This window comes from Poromitra crassiceps (genome assembly GCF_964638095.1).
Source record: "Poromitra crassiceps genome assembly, chromosome: 15".
NCBI lineage: Eukaryota > Metazoa > Chordata > Actinopteri > Beryciformes > Melamphaidae > Poromitra > Poromitra crassiceps.
In genome coordinates, this window is record NC_139634.1 from 32150238 (window position 1) to 32167258 (window position 17021).

Sequence of the window (17021 nt, forward strand, 5' to 3'; positions counted from 1 at the left end):
CATCATCAGTGTGTGTATGTGTGTGTGTGCGCCCCTATGACATCACTGATCAGTTTGTCACAACGCCTCCTTGTGTGTGTGTGTGTGTGTGTGTGTGTGTGCCCTTATGACATCACTTTTGACATCATCACTGATGACATCATCACTGATGACATCATCACTGATGACATCACATCATTCATTAGCTAATTAGACTAATTAAAAAATACAGCTCCGTCAGGTCACCCGCATGGGTGCCCTTTACACACCCTGAAGGTTTCAGCCCGATCGCATGTAAAACGGCATAGCTGTCGCCGAACACAGAACTTGAAACAAACTTCGCCCACATACTAAATTGTATTACATGTCATTTTCATGGTGTCACATACCAAAACATGTGCTTCACATGTGTTCATAATACTCTCCAATGTGATAGGATGATATCACATAACATGACATAATGTAGAATTCATGTGGGTTTTCCCCATTAGGGGGTATAATCCATTAAACAATTTTCCCTTCCGTGCTATAATGCACAGCCCCCCTGCTGATGTGTTAGCTTTAAATGTGTTCTGCCTCAGCTGTGCTCTGTGGGCCCATGCCACTCAGTGCAATGCGCTCTTACATTGGGTCTATTATGTCCCATGGCCTAACAAGCATTCACACATAACGCCTGGGTGTGTGTGTGTTAAGGTGCTACCACACAGTCTGCTCTGTGTGTGTGTGTGTGTGTGTGTGTGTGTGTGTGTGTGTGTGTGTGTGTGTGTGTGTGTGTGTGTGGGTGTGTGTGTGTGTGTGGGTGTGTGTGCGTGTGTGTGTTAAGGCGCTATCACACTGTCTGCTCTCTGCCGGCATTGCTTCCCTTGAGCATCAGTGTTTTCCTCACAGCTCCAGTCAGCTTTAACAACATGCCTCCACAGTCAAGACCCGGAATAACAGCATGTGTTTGCGTGTGCAATCCAATTGTCTCTGTCTGTGTGTGTGTGTGTGTGTGTGTGTGTGTGTGTGTGTGTGTGTGTGTGTGTGTGTGTGTGTGTGTGTGCGTGTGTGTGTGTGTGTAGGTGTGTGTAGGTGTGTGTGCGCGTGTGTGTCTGTCTGTGTGTGTGTGTGTGTGTGCGTGTGTGCGCGCGCGCATGTGTGTCTGTGTGTCTGTGTGTGTGCATCCAGTGGTGTGCATGTGTGTGTGTGGACTTGCTTCCGTGCGTTCTGATTCCGTGTGTGCTCGTTTTGCAGAGGCTTGTTCGTGAGGTCTGTGGGGAGGTGTGTGCTTTCTGCTGACTTTGTTTGGTTCAAAGCCTCAGGCTCTCTGCTAATCAATAAGAACCAGGACCCACCACATCTACTGTATGTGCCGATTGCCTCTCTGTATGGCAGGCAGCCACAGCTAACAGCGAAAATAAGTCAATACATCCCTTGCATATTTAGAACGGTTTTGGACACACCCGGCGTCACTCGAAATATGCATGAAATAAATTCTACCAGCCACTCCCCCCTCCCTCCCCTTTTTTTTACTATAGCCACCATTTTGTAATCACACCTTTGTGTGTAGCTGATGTTGTGTAACATTTGTCATGTTTTATGCTCTGTGTCACACAGGCTGGGTAGTGCCCCCCCCCTCCCCTCCCCCCCCCCCCCCGCACTCTGCTGCGTGCTGCCCACTCTCTCTTGCACGCCTAAATAACGTTAGTCTGTCAGATTTCTTACTCATTCTTCTGATGTAATTTGTCCAATCAATTGGTGATCAGTGGTCTGATTGGCCAAGACTCGAGATGCAGGAGCAGACCATAGACCGTATAAATACATGGACGTAGCTACCGTGACGTTACCCGTTGGCTTTTGGACTCGCGTTTTGAAGCCTCGAGGTTGACATTTAGCCAGAAGTGAGGTGAATTTGGATGAGAAAAGCCGCAGCGCAGCCTGCGCCTGCTATTGGTCCGTGATCGGAGAGCTGGGTGATCATTGGACAGGTAACCTGTCAATCACACCCCAAAAACATAGTCTCTTCTATTGTCTATGCTACTCTAAATTGGGCCATAGTTTACAAAGTGAACATCATGCTGTATTGAAGACTAGCGATTGAGGTCATAAACTCATTATGAAAGTGCATAGATGGGAAAAGTACACACATTCTTTACATTCTTTACATCCTTTACTAAAAGTAGAAGTACTGACTCGACTTATTTACTCAAGTAAAAGTAAAAATGACAGGGTCTGAAATGTAATCAAGTACAAAAGTAAAAAGGATTTATACCGGCTGTTTCTGTGCAAAGCTAACTGAACCTGGCGTCATATTAAGATAACTAGAATTTCCAACATCAATTCTAGGGTGGGGCCTCTGGAGACGATAAACCTAGCACACACGGACACTAGGGCTGTGAATCTTCACTGGCCTCACGATTCGATTCGATTACGATTCAGAGCGCTATGATTCGATTTGATTACGATTGTCGATGCATCTCGATGCATCTTAAATCGATGCATCACTTTTTTTCTTTTTTCTCACTGTGTGGCTACTTTTAAAATAAAAGTGCATTTGGAATTGCATTGTATTATGATCCATAATTAAAATAAACAACTGCATGTACTTCCATTATATTTTATTTGATTATTAAAACTTTTTTTTTTTTTTATCATTTTGACATTTGTGAATCGATGCAGAATCGTGCACGTCCGCATCGCGATGCATCTTATAATTGATTATTTTTGACACCCCTAACGGACACGCAGCTCTCCAATTACTGTATAGTAGGAGGATTGGCTACAAGTGGTGTATGATGATGGTATTTAATCTCTGGTCCTGGATTTGTTTGAAACAGTCACTGAAGAACTAAATCCTTCAAGTCAGTTTTGGTGCAGCACGAAATCCTTCATCACTTGTGTTAGTGGTAGGGAGTGGACTTGGTTCAGGCGATCTGTGCCCAGCGCTTGGCGGATCTGGATCCGACACACGTGGGCCAGACTGCGAGGACATCTCTTGGCCTCCAGAAAGACCCTGAGCGCCTCTGGATCCGCCATCACCTTCAGCCGTGCCTGCATCCTCACCAGGGGGTTGGCGCCGTGGTCCAGGAGCAGCTGGACGAAGGCCACGTCGCACCCGAGCTCCAGCACCTGACCCAGCAGGACAGTAGCCACTTTACGGGTCAGGACGCCAGCGGCCTGGAGCAGCAGGCGGAAGCAGTCCAGGTTGTGTCGCTTGGCGCAGAAGAAGAGAGGCCAGATGATGTAAAAATTGCCCGGCGTATGATCTACCTGGGCTCCCTGGGTGATCAGGTAGGCCACACAGGCAGCGTGACCCTGCCTGGCTGCGTGCCACAAAGGGGAACAACCGCACCAGAAACACGAACAGCACGCATTGATCTCCCTTCTGAAGCAGTCCTCCTGCAGCAGGGCCCTCAGTTTGTCCAGGTCTCCTGCCTCGGCAGCATCATGGAGCTCATGTCCTGCTCGAGCAGCCATTCCTTCAGTTATGTGTGTGTCTTAAACAGAAGGATTTATGAAGGGACAAATTGTTCGAGTGATATCACTCACTGATGACACCACTTACTGATGACATTGCAATTGCTCGAGTGACATCACTGATGACATCACTATTGCTTGAGTTACACACTTATGACATTGCATGTCATGTTCCAGACCAGGGAGGGCCTAATTCCCAGGTGAATCTAACTTCCACAGGTCCACTAGTGATGAAAGAGCCCCTGTGTTACCTCCGGCTTGGTCGGGCATCCATAAAGGCACGATTGGCTGTGTCTGCGGGTGGGAAGCTGGCTTAAGGGTACTTGTCCTGCTTGCTGCACTAGCGCCTCCTCTGGTCAGTCGGGGTGCCGGTGAAGCACCCCGCTGTCAGGTGAAAAGAAGCGGCTGGCAACTGTGCATGTGTCAGAGGAAGCATGGTGCTAGTCTACGGCTCTCCCCAGATCGGCAGAGGGGGTGGAGCAGCGACCGGGGCAGCAGGGGGAAATTGGCCAAGTACAATTGGGGAGAAAATGGGGGGGAATCAGAAAAAGAAAGAACAACTTGCCACAACGAAAATCTTTAAGTTTCCAACCTGCATCTTCTGAGGCTGGCCACATAAATAGTGATATGGGGAAACATGCTGGGTGTGGATTAACCTGTATGTGTGTTGTTATCCTCAGGTCTGGACGACTGTCTCCAACAGTATGTGAAGAGTTTTGAACGGGAGCAGATGGGGGGAGAGCAGCTGCTGCACATCACCCACCAGGAGCTGGAGGAGCTGGGGGTCACCAGGATAGGACACCAGGAACTCATCCTGGAGGCTGTGGACCTCCTCTGTGCGCTGGTCAGTCAGTTTCTGCTACTTTCTTACCTTCCCTTTTCCATAATCCTGCAGATCCCAGATGCCCGGTTGTGCTGATAATTGAAGAACTGAATTGAAGAACTTATGTAAGGCAAGTAACGCCACAAGTGATTTAGTCACTGAAATGTGATTAATGAAGCCTGCGTTAGTTCATTCAAGACATGATGTCATAGGCTACACCCCAGCTGTACCAGCTGACAGCCTCTGTTTGGTTCACCGTTTAACCAATTCTCCAATCACAGTCATTCTCACAACAAGGCGCTCCGTTTAAATATGGCAGCCTCTCACTCACTAATCTGTTCCCCACCTTGCTGATCGTTGCGGCTGCTGGCCACGCTTTGCCCCCTCCACCCCAGCCTCCACCTTTTAGATCAAATGCTATCATGTATAGTAGCTCTGGAGTCTGCATGGCTCAAAAAATGAACATGTTTCCATGTCTTGCTTTTAGGCTCCCTCTTTTACTTTCTATGGTTTAAATGTATCTGGAATATTTTATTCCCATGGGGGATTCTGCTTGCTCTCCCTGCTCGGCGTAGCATGCTTGCTGAGCCGAGTTCAGGGAGAATTAAATTAATTAAATATTAAATTAAATATTAAATTAATTCGGAGCGGAGCCTTCAACGCCAAACATAATTGTATGCATTGTATTCATAATACAATAAATGGTTAATTCTATGACTTGAGTGTTCTTGAATGAACTGGATTTAGGAACCATAATGCCTTACTCCAGTGGTTCTCAAACTTGTTTGCCTTCAGTACCCCCTGATTTCTGAATCTTCTCCGGCATCGGGCGAAGGTGTGGTATAATGAGCATATTGCACAGCCTGCCGTGAGCTATTGCTTAATTTTACTATTAGAAGCCAAAATTCCCTTTGCACACATATGCACACATTTTGAATATCAAATAGGAAATAACAGAATAAAAGACAATATTGACACTTTAAAAAGGGGCTATTACATGCAAATAGCCAGTATGCATGAGTATTTTAAAATGATTTTTTTGTCGAGAATAAAATAAAATAAAGATAAATAATGCAACCAGCAAATAAACTCTCATAGGTAGATAGGTTTATACTGTATATCTGTTCACCCCACCCCCCCTCCATCAGTTATTGATATCGGTTTAAGGAATGGCACACAAAAAAATCCTCTATTAGTTGGGCCCTACTGTGTTTGGCCTTGGTCAGTGCTGGCTGTGTGCAGCGTCCTGCTCAGGATTAGGGAATTAGAAGGACTTTGGTGCTACTCTCCGTGAGAGAGAAAAGACAGAGTGGAAAGGAGAGAGATAGAGAGAGGAGAGAGAGAGCGAGAGAGGAGGGACAGATAGAGAGGAGAGAGAGAGAGAGAGAGAGCATGTGAGAGTGTATGCACCTTATCTCCCAGGCACACATGGCTGGATTAGTTGGGACTGTGAATGTGTTTGTGTGTGTGTGTGTGTGTGTGTGTGTGTGTGTGTGTGTGTGTGTGTGTGTGTGTGTGTGTGTGTGTGTGTGTGTGTGTGTGTGTGTGTGTGTGTGTGTGTGTGTGTGTGTGTGTGTGTGCACGCATGCGTGTGCGCATGTGCACGTACATGTGCACGTGCATGTGTGTCTCTGGCACCAGTTCTCATTCAAATGTTCCAGCATGGGAATGAGTGTCCCTGGTGTCCCAGGCAGCACTCACCATATGTCCTGGAACTGGAGACACACACACACACACACACACACACACACACACACACACACACACACACACACACACACACACACACACACACACATACACACACACACACACACGGGGGCACGGGCACGTGCACTAGGGGATGCCAGGTATCCAGACGAGGGGAATCAGTGCAAGTAGAGTGCTGTGAGTAGTTTTAAGGGAGCTGAGGGAAGCAAATCTCAATTGACCCCTACCCCCCCCCCCCCCCTCATCTACTGCCCCCCCCCCCCCCAGTCCCCAGGTAGAGGTACAGCACCAGGTAGAGCCTGTAGAGCAGAGGTTCTCAAATGCTTTTCAGCCAAGGACGCCTTACAAGATAGAAAATCTACCGGGGACCCCCTCATTCTGATTCTGGGCTAAGCTTGTTTCCACAGTAACGTGCTTGACTTTTAAATTGATAGGTTTGTTAGATTAGAATGTAATCCATGAACCATTTTAGATTTAAAGAATAAAATATTTTCGTTGAACTAAGCTTTTGCAAAAAAAATTAACTTTTTATTTTTATTTTCCTGAAAACTTTTCGCGGACCCCCTTGCAAAGTGCCACAGACCCCTGGGGGTCCCCGGACCCCCATTTGAGAACCAATGCTGTAGAGGATGTGGAAAGGAAACCTGGGTAAATAAAGAGAGTTTCAGCAGAAATGTCGTACATCATAAGTCATTTGACTGATCAACTGATCCCACTTTCTTTTCATCGTGCGGTCTAGAGCAGGCAGCTTCTGCAGACCTGGATCCATGTGAGTTTCAAGCGTTGACTGAGCGTTCAGTCTTTCTGGCTGTGAATGTGGAAAAGTCCCTTCTTTAATGCCTACTATGTAACGGAGTTTTGCCTGAAGCACCTATCTGATAAGTAAGTTTCTGCGTGTGCTGTGAATCTCCCACATTAAAGAATCTGCCTTCACAGGCTGAATTTATGGGCTTTCTGCTGGGAACTGAGTGTATAAGAATAGGATGACTCTTCATTCCAAAGTGTGAAAGGACAGGCTTGCATAAATGTGAAACAGGTGTAATACAAGTAGCCTCTACAAATATGATAATTGATATTGTGATAACTCTTTGTTTTACTAGTAGTCAGAGCACAGTTTTTTTTTCTATTTGCAAAGGATTCATTCATTTGCCACTATTACATACATATAAATTGTGCATACGATAGCTTGTTCTGTAATTAAAAATAATAATAATTTAAGCAAAAGCGAATTAATTAAATTTCTGTGCATGAAAGTCTCAATCTGGGATTCAAAAAAAAAGATAAACCTATGGATTGCAGGTGAGTATATAGGTTAAATTACAGCCAGCAGGTCAGTGTCTCTCCGACTAGATATGAATATGAACTTGCTGTGAATGTCTGTGTAAGAGATGTGCCACCTCTGGCACTATACTGTCATGACCAATCCAAGCTCATATGTCTCATAGGTCTTTTGTCTTGAGGGATTTCTTCCTAACCCGTATATTGGATTTTCTATTTCTGACTGTGACCTGGTTCACTCTTGGTTAGCGCACTCACTGAACTCACTCTGTCCCACTCCCACACATTGGCTGTGACCTGGCTCACTCTTGGTTAGCTCACTCTCTGAACTCACACTGTCCCACACATTGACTGTGACCTGGTTCACTCTTGGTTAGCTCACTCTCTGAACTCACTCTGTCCCACACATTGACTGTGACCTGGTTCACTCTTGGTTAGCTCACCCTCTGAACTCACTCTGTCCCACACATTGACTGTGACCTGGTTCACTCTTGGTTAGCTCACTTTCTGAACTCACTCTGTCCCACACATTGACTGTGACCTGGTTCACTCTTGGTTAGCTCACTCTCTGAACTCACTGTCCCACACATTGACTGTGACCTGGTTCACTCTTGGTTAGCTCACTCTCTGAACTCACTCTGTCCCACACATTGACTGTGACCTGGTTCACTCTTGGTTAGTTCACTCTCTGAACTCACTCTGTCCCACACATTGACTGTGACCTGGTTCACTCTTGGTTAGCTCACCCTCTGAACTCACTCTGTCCCACACATTGACTGTGACCTGGTTCACTCTTGGTTAGCTCACTCTCTGAACTCAGTCTGTCCCACACATTGACTGTGACCTGGTTCACTCTTGGTTAGCTCACTCTCTGAACTCACTCTGTCCCACACATTGACTGTGACCTGGTTCACTCTTGGTTAGCTCACTCTCTGAACTCACTCTGTCCCACACATTGACTGTGACCTGGTTCACTCTTGGTTAGCTCACTCTCTGAACTCACTCTGTCCCACTCCCACACATTGACTGTGACCTGGCTCACTCTTGGTTAGCTCACTCTCTGAACTCACTCTGTCCCACTCCCACACATTGACTGTGACCTGGTTCACTCTTGGTTAGCTCATCCTCTGAACTCACTCTGTCCCACACATTGACTGTGACCTGGCTCACTCTTGGTTAGCTCACTCTCTGAACTCACTCTGTCCCACACATTGACTGTGACCTGGTTCACTCTTGGTTAGCTCACTCTCTGAACTCACTCTGTCCCACACATTGTGACTTTTCAGCTCTCTATATGCAGAGGTGTAGTGCTATCTGGATAAGTGGGGGAACGCACCTATATGGGGAACACCCGCACACGCACAGGTCCCAACAACCCCCCCCCCCCCCCTTGCACGCACACACGCTAACGTTCGTTCGGGCAATCGCTTATATCAACGAATTAAACGAGCAAACTCACGGATTCCTCAAGTGCTGCAAACCGCCGTCACTGACACACGACTTAACTTATTGTGTCCTCTATAAACACTGCAGAAGTAGCCCATGACATTTGCAGCTCTGAAACTAAAAGACGTATATGGGCACAGCAGAGCAGACTCAGCAGAGTCAGTTATCAACACAAACAGCTAAACAATCTCTCAACGAGTCTCAAGCATCACACAAGTTGCACAAGGCATTGATCATCATTTGGCACGGCGGCCAGCATTTTTAGAATTTTGTGGCGAATTCTGGCGATGCAAATTGCAATGGGGTGATTAACGCTAACTTTTGATTCAACCGTGTTGAAAATAAACACGCTTTAACATTGTTTCTTCATGATTGTAAACGTACCTTTTTAGCAGCTGGTCCGAAAAATGAAAGGATGTTTGGCTGCCTTTTTCATCTTTAGCTACTTGTTATAGTGAGGTACTGGGGGAAAAAAACATATTTTGATGCTGAAAAAGCCAGTAGCTGTTTCAGTAGGCTATAGCTTTTATTAAACTGAGGTTTCCCCCGCGCTGTAGCTAGTTAAGGTGGAATATTTCCTTCTTCCTTCAAGCCACGAGTTGATGCCGTCTGAATAATTCAGCCCACCTTAAATATAGGATGAATGACAACTTTCCCCAGTTTCACTCGTTTTATTGGCTCGACATGCACACACACACTGACACACACAAAACACCCCTTGGAAAAGTATGGGAACGCCGTTCCCCCGCGTTCTATGGGCACTACACCTATGTCTATATGGCTGTTGATGAGGCGAGGCGTTCAACTGTCTATGATTTGTTGTGCGGTTTCTCAAGGTTCTGTTTTAGTTCCAATTCTCTTCCCTTTATAACACCCCCCCCCCCCCACCCCACTTCTTTTTTTACAACATTTCTGTTTAGTGTTAAGCAGACAATACCCAGCCCATGACATTTCATGGGACAAAAACCTCCTCGAGTAGTTCTGATGTTGGTTCTGTCGTCAAAACTCTTACAGACAGCTGTTGCGATCCTCAGGTTTTGATAGATCTATAGCGAAAGTGATTCACGAAGAGTAGCAGCTTTCCATGTCCCACCTGTAGTTGAGATCACTGACAGCAGCAAGAAGGTTTGATTTTGGATGTTTGAAGATGTTGCTTTTCTCTGTCTAGTGGGATTCAGAATTGATTTCAAGATTCTGTTTTTTGTTTTGAAGGCTCGGAAAGATTTGGCCTCAACCTACAGTATATTCCTGATCCTTTATGTCCACCAGGGGGGTTATTGGATATTCTACAGTCGAGTTTGAAGCTTAAGGACTTAGCATTGCCACTGGATGTGCTGTTATTGTCCCAAGACAGTGAAACAGCTTCCTCCATTATGCGAGGTCTACCCCAGGCTCATTCAAAACTCTTCTCAAGACCCATTTGAATTCTTTAACTTTTGACCTTTTGTGCAAGTGATTTGAGTCTTTCTGCACTGTGTATACATGCACACTTGAATATGCAGACTTGAATGTTCAAGGCTATGACTTGTTGAATGAAAGCACTCTCTTTAAAATGTAAACGCATCATTATAAACAAATCAAACTGTTTACAGCTTCTTTTTTTGTGGGGTGGCAGATACCATCATACATCAGCCCTTGTATGATGACTTCAATCCAGCATTGGTGGTTTCCCCACAGGTGATTTAACACAGCATTGGTGGTTTCCCCACAGGTGATTTAACACAGCATTGGTGGTTTCCCCACAGGTGATTTAACACAGCATTGGTGGTTTCCCCACAGGTGATTTAACACAGCATTGGTGGTTTCCCCACAGGTGATTTAACACAGCATTGGTGGTTTCCCCACAGGTGATTTAACACAGCATTGGTGGTTTCCCCACAGGTGATTTAACACAGCATTGGTGGTTTCCCCACAGGTGATTTAACACAGCATTGGTGGTTTCCCCACAGGTGATTTAACACAGCATTGGTGGTTTCCCCACAGGTGATTTAACACAGCATTGGTGGTTTCCCCACAGGTGATTTAACACAGCATTGGTGGTTTCCCCACAGGTGATTTAACACAGCATTGGTGGTTTCCCCACAGGTGATTTAACACAGCATTGGTGGTTTCCCCACAGGTGATTTAACACAGCATTGGTGGTTTCCCCACAGGTGATTTAACACAGCATTGGTGGTTTCCCCACAGGTGCAGTTAAGTGGCAGCAGTAGAAGACTCTGAAATGCAGATTACATGTTGTTGTGTACACAAATTATGTGAAGATCCATCACAAATGGGTTTGCTTTACAATAACATGAATTGGACAGGGTTAGCTAACAGTTAATTTGGTCTTAGGTTATAAGGTTAAGGTTAAGGTTAGGGTTAGGGTTAAGGTTAGAGTTAAGATTAGGCAACTCAAATAATTTGGTTTTGGTCATGTTTGGTCAACACGAGCTGAACCCAACGGAACCCAAGTAGCGCGAGGGTCAGAGACGTTTCAGACTGAAAACAAATACTGTCTGAGATGACAGAGAGTTGAGAGGCGGGCCATAGCGTGATGATTTGACAATTCTGGGGACTGGATTTGGCGTCGGCCAATCCTGGCGTGTTCTGCCCCCAAATCGAGTGGGATTCAGCGTGTTGTGGTGCTACGCGAGTGGGAGCCCTCCAAAGAGCCAGGGAAAACCATGCTATTAGCTGTTTCTTGTCTCTTTCATGTCTCCTTATAAAACCTATTTCTGTCACTCTTGCATGGAGCACATATTTGCATTTTAACACACCATGCTCATTTCATGAATGTCGAGAAAATGTATGCTGCATCAATGTTAGATACTCATAGTTTCTCCCCAGTCTCAAATATTACGTTGAATCGCTGCTCTCCGCAAGAACTCTTAAGCTTAATTTATACTTATTATAAAGTGTCGCTCAGCACATGGTCGCAGACGAAAAATAAAGTGTCGCTCATGTTGCTGCATTTATGCTTCTCTCCACGGCGCAACGGTCACGTGACGCTAGAGACAGAGGGAGGCAGAGAACTAGTGCAGTGCAGACAGGCAAGAGAGGGAATGCTGTCAGTGAACCCACGTCGGAGGCAAGATGTAACTGCAGCCGCATATAACGACACACAACCACACAATCACCTCCTCTCTCTCTGGGAAGTTGGTCACGGTGTTCTTTGTGATTTTCACGAAGTCATACATCAAGGACAGGCTGATAAAAATACCGGGGACACGCTCATTAATTTCATTTCAGCGAAAACTAAAACAAGGAAGTCGCGCGTGCCCGTCTATATAGCCAATCAGACTTGCGCGACATTATGTGACGTAGTCAGCGACACTAGACATTTCACCAGGTAGCAGACACTGCTCGCAGACACTTGAAAGTGTCGACTCAAGTCCTCATTTCTGTCTGCGACCATTTCAAAAGTGTCGGCAGACGAAGCATAAATTGGGCTTTATGGGTCTGGCGTTGAGACTAGAAACTCCATATCTTGGTATAGGGGACTTGAAGTGGACTGAAAAACCATATGTGTGAGACTGTGTAGCCTTAAAGGAACACTCCGCCCATTTTCAACCAGCTTTGTATCATTAGAACATCAGTAGTATATCAGAAAACTGTAAACTGTTTTGAAGTCTGTCATTTAATTTGACAGTTATTGGGTGTTAAAGTGTGGACCAGTGACATCACTGGTCCACACTAACTCAAATGAATAACTCATTAACTCAAATCAACTCTCAAACTGTAAATGGTTTGAAGTCATTCATCTAGTTTGACAGTTATTGAGAGTTGATTTGAGTTAATGAGTTATTAATTTGAGTTAGTGTGGACCAGTGATGTCACTGGTCCACACTTTAACACTCAATAACTGTCAAATTAAATGACAGACTTCAAAACCGTTTACAGTTTTCTGATATACTACTGATGTTCTAATGATACAAAGCTGGTTGAAAATGGGCGGAGTGTTCCTTTAAAGTCGAAGTCAACCACAGGCGAATGCAAATGCACAAGCGTCGGAGACTCAAACAAATCTTGTCTGAGATGACAGGGTTGAGAGGCGGACAATGCCGGGTGTCGATGATTTGATTTGACAATTCTGGGGACTGGCTTTGGCATTGGCCAATCATGGCGTGTTCCACCCCCAAATTGAGTGGGATTCAGCGTGTTGTCGTGCTACGCGAGTGGGATCCGCGGAGTACCAGGCAGCCAGCTGCTTCGTGCGGAGCGAGCGGACAATTCGATGCATGGGTGCTGCCCGCCCACCTGGAATCTCCGAGGGGCGACCCCTGACAACCAGGCTCTCAAGCGCGCGCCTTTATCGCTATTGCTGTAAATATGATATTCATGGAATGCGCGTTTTAACAAGCCAGTTACATTTCTTTGCATTCTTAGACATTACTGTTTTGTTTTTTTTCATGTTTCACACAATTGGTCAAGTTAGTAGTTAGTTTATGGGATAGGAATTCTGCCAGATGACAGGCACTAGGCGCCATTTTCTCTTTCTTTTGGAAGAGAAAATTATCCTGAAATGAAGATTTGATTGACAGCTGCCATGTCGTGATATGATTGGTTGAAATGGGGTAGAAATTTGATAGTACTAGGTGACGTCAGCAAACTGTAGATTACTGTTATCAATGAAATCTTGAAAAATTAACTTTTGATGTGAAACAGTGTGAAAAACTAAAGAAATTTGATTTTTGTGATTTTTTTGGCATACATTATTAAATAGGTGCACTGCATACCCAGGTATTTGAACTAAAAGAAAAGAAAAGTCATTTTTGGGTTCAGCTCGACTTTAAGGCCCAATTATACTCAACGTTAAAGACAGAGAGGGAGATGGCCAGACCCTTCTGTCCGTACTCTGCGTTCATTTCGAGCGTTTTCTGTCCGTCCTCTGCAAGCTTACGGATATGCATGAAACGCAGCAAAACCACGCACACACTCATGCATTTGACTCTCTACTGCCCACTGGTGAATGTATTGCTTAATGATACCAATGTGAAAGACGCATGGAGGTATGTGGGCAGTGACGATAATAACGCTTGAAACGGACGCATCTATTTACGTATGAAAATGGAGTATATATGAGCCATTACAGTGTGTGGAGCAAATTAATTACTTTTGGAAAGAAAGAAATGAAAAAGGCTACTGGCATCGTCTGCATTTTGCTCCCACTCCCAGCATGCAATAAATGATGTTTGAGTGTGATGCTGAGGACAATGTGGTAGAAATATCAGCATAGAGGAGAGGCCACTCTACACATGGCTGCTATGGCAACCACATCGACATGAGGGCTTCTCTAATGGCATCGCCCTCTTAGTCTATTGATTTGACACACACACACACACACACACACACACACACACACACACACACACACACGCATGCATGTTCAAATTATTTCTCTCTTTCTCAGAAACACACACACACACACACACACACACACACACACACACACACACACAATCATCCAGGCAGGCGACACAGTGCTTCATAACACTCTTGTTCCCTGGAGAATGCCTCACAGAGCTTTAGATAAGATCATGGACGAGGCTAATTACAGCTGTACAAACATGTATGTTCCCAAGTTCATGTATACAGTACATCTACACACACGTAAAAAGAAGATTAGACAGAGCACAGCGCATATGCATGACCCAGTTTCAGTGAGATGCATAGCAGGGTACTCCCCTTCCTCTCTCTCTCTCTTTCATCTCCCCTTGCTTCTCCCCCTTTGCATTCTCTTTCCCCTCGTCCTCTGCTTCCTTCATTCCTTAGTTCTTGCTCTCTCTCTTTTTCTGTCAATGTGAAACCCTCTCTAATTTGTCGTCTCTGTCGTCGTGACGATGTCGAATAGATCTAGAGGCAGAGGGGGGAATAGATACGTCTAGCTCAGCCTGTGCATCTGACTGTACAAGTGTGTGTGTGTGTGTGGGGGGGGGGGGGGGGATTCATGTCAGCAGGAATCAGGCTCTATCAGGCAGGTTATGACTGGAGGTGCCTTGGGAAGCTGTAGGTTGAGGCGATGTCTTGTCATAGACATTGGGTTAGCTGGCTGGGGCCGTGGTCAGGGTGGGGTAAATCCCCCTGTTCTATCCATTCAGCATAATTAGCATTTAGCTGCTAGCCCAGCCCAGGCAGACACAATCGGGGGCATTTAACCCCCGCAGTAAACGCACATCTGAACAGACGTACGTCTATGTACCTGCTTTAGAATCCCCAATCCTGTAGTGTAGAGCCGCAGCACCGTCCTTTGGTGAGTCAGCCCATTGAGATATATGGTTTTTACCCCACTCGCGCGCCAGACGTATAATATTTTGTGGGTGTTCCCACATAGACCGACTGTCTCTATAAGTGCAATGTGGCCCAGTGGGTCTGTACCGTTTATTTTTTTAATCCGACCCACCAACTTGTGAGCTGACCATTTCACCAGTATTTAAGCAAACGTATGATTCTGTCAAATGTGACAATTGCAAAATATATTCTAGCACTTTGGTTGTGTTGTGCCCAAAGCAACCTCCAACCATCTGATGTTACCCACATGGGCGTGTTATATAGGCACTGATGCTGTTGTAACTTGTACTGTATGTGTGTGTCCTGCAGAACTATGGCCTAGAGACAGAGAACCTCCGGACTCTGTCCCACAAACTGAACGCCTCCGCTAAGAACCTGCAGAACTTCATCCTGGGCCGGCGGAGGGGCGGACACTACGACGGACGAGCTTCCCGGAGGCTGCCCAATGACTTCCTCACCTCGGTGGTGGATCTGATTGGTGCAGCTAAGAACCTGCTAGCCTGGCTCGACAGGTAGCGACCTGCACGCTGTAGCTGTAGCTGAATTAAGAAGATGGTGAAGGCCATAGGGCTGAAACCTGGTAGCCAATATTCTAAATGGTCGTTGATAATGAGTTTTTAGTATAGACTTTTTGTGGTTTGAATAGTCTAATCCCTAAAGGGGGGGTTGTCGTTTTTTCCCTCAAAGGTGAACATGTACCACTATTATTTAGATCAGCTGATGGAGCCATATGTGTCCGTGCAATAATGAACCCTATGTTTTAATTTTCAGATCTCCGTTTGCCAGTGTGACAGAGTATTCATTACTGAAGAACAACATTGTGCAGCTCTGCCTAGAGTTAACCACCATTGTACAACAGGTGCAGACACACGCACACGCACACGGACACACACACACACACACACACACACACTGGTTCAATGTCTCTTAGAAATGATGGCCACGCTTCATACTGATGTCTTTTGAAGGTTTTATTTATCTCTCTCTTTGTCAGCAGACACCGTGAAAACTGAAGAAATAACAACAAAAAGATTCCGTCTATTCCACGTCTCTCCAGCAATTATACATGTCCAAACACGTTACCACAACTGAAATGTGCTGAAATCAAATAACATTGTCTGAATCATACCACATCGTTTATGCAACGTCATAATCACATTAACAGACCTTTTACACAAATATAAACCAAATTAAAGACATTTACCGTGTGCGCCTTTTGAACCACGTGCGGAATGGGTTAGATTGGGGCTGTACGTCTTTCTTCTTCAGCAGCCATATTCGTTCTGACCCAAAATGCCACGGTCACGCCCTTAACTAAACTCTGGTCATGTTACCCATTACACTCATTACACATTACACATTAAATCTTAAATAAAGTGCACTTAGTTTTTACCCAACATTAGGCTATTTTAAAGTAGTATATTTTTAGACAACTTTTATCAATTTTACCCTTTTTAATCTCTTATTTATAACATCTTATTTATTGCGTTTTTAATCATTTTTTATGCAAATCACCATGAATTTATGACGGAAGAATGAATATGAATTATGAATCAATTTCTCAATGAAACCTGTCTCTGGGACAGTTACACACACACACACACTGGATGCATGCACGTGTGCATATCCATTATGTGCATATTTATGACCCACGTAAAGGTCATGATTTGACCTGGAAGGACAACACTGCAGTGGATTGGGATGGGGTGCATCAATATGGATGCAGCTTGCTTCTATGGATTGTAGGATGCACAGCATATGCCCGCTGCCACGGGCGGCGCGCACCGCGGCTGATGATGGTAGCAGCTCTCACTCACAGCCTCAGGCAATGTGCTCATTCACTTACTGCTAGACCTCATCCCCGGCTCTCAAAGGAACCCATTTTCAACCAGCTTTGTTGTCATTATAAAAATCAGTAGTATAGCCGAAAACTGTAAACCGTTTTGCAGCCATGCATTTAGTTTGACAGTTATTGGGAGTTGATTTGAGTTAAGTTGCGGACCAGTGATGCCATTTGTGCATGAATGACATCACTGGTGATGATACAAAGCTGGTTGAA

General features: G+C 45.3%; 1 protein-coding gene across 1 annotated transcript in view; it reads left to right on the top strand.

Moving 5' to 3' along the window:
• LOC310789694 (connector enhancer of kinase suppressor of ras 2) overlaps positions 1-17021 on the top strand; it is a gene marked incomplete at both ends in the record, with an annotated part of 82124 nt that overhangs the window by 17473 nt on the left and 47630 nt on the right. Inside the window, 3 exons of the mRNA XM_083651352.1 lie at positions 4116-4279; positions 15272-15474; positions 15734-15821. Of these exons, the coding sequence (XP_083507478.1) occupies positions 4116-4279; positions 15272-15474; positions 15734-15821 (455 nt within the window). The remainder of the gene's footprint in view (positions 1-4115; positions 4280-15271; positions 15475-15733; positions 15822-17021) is intronic.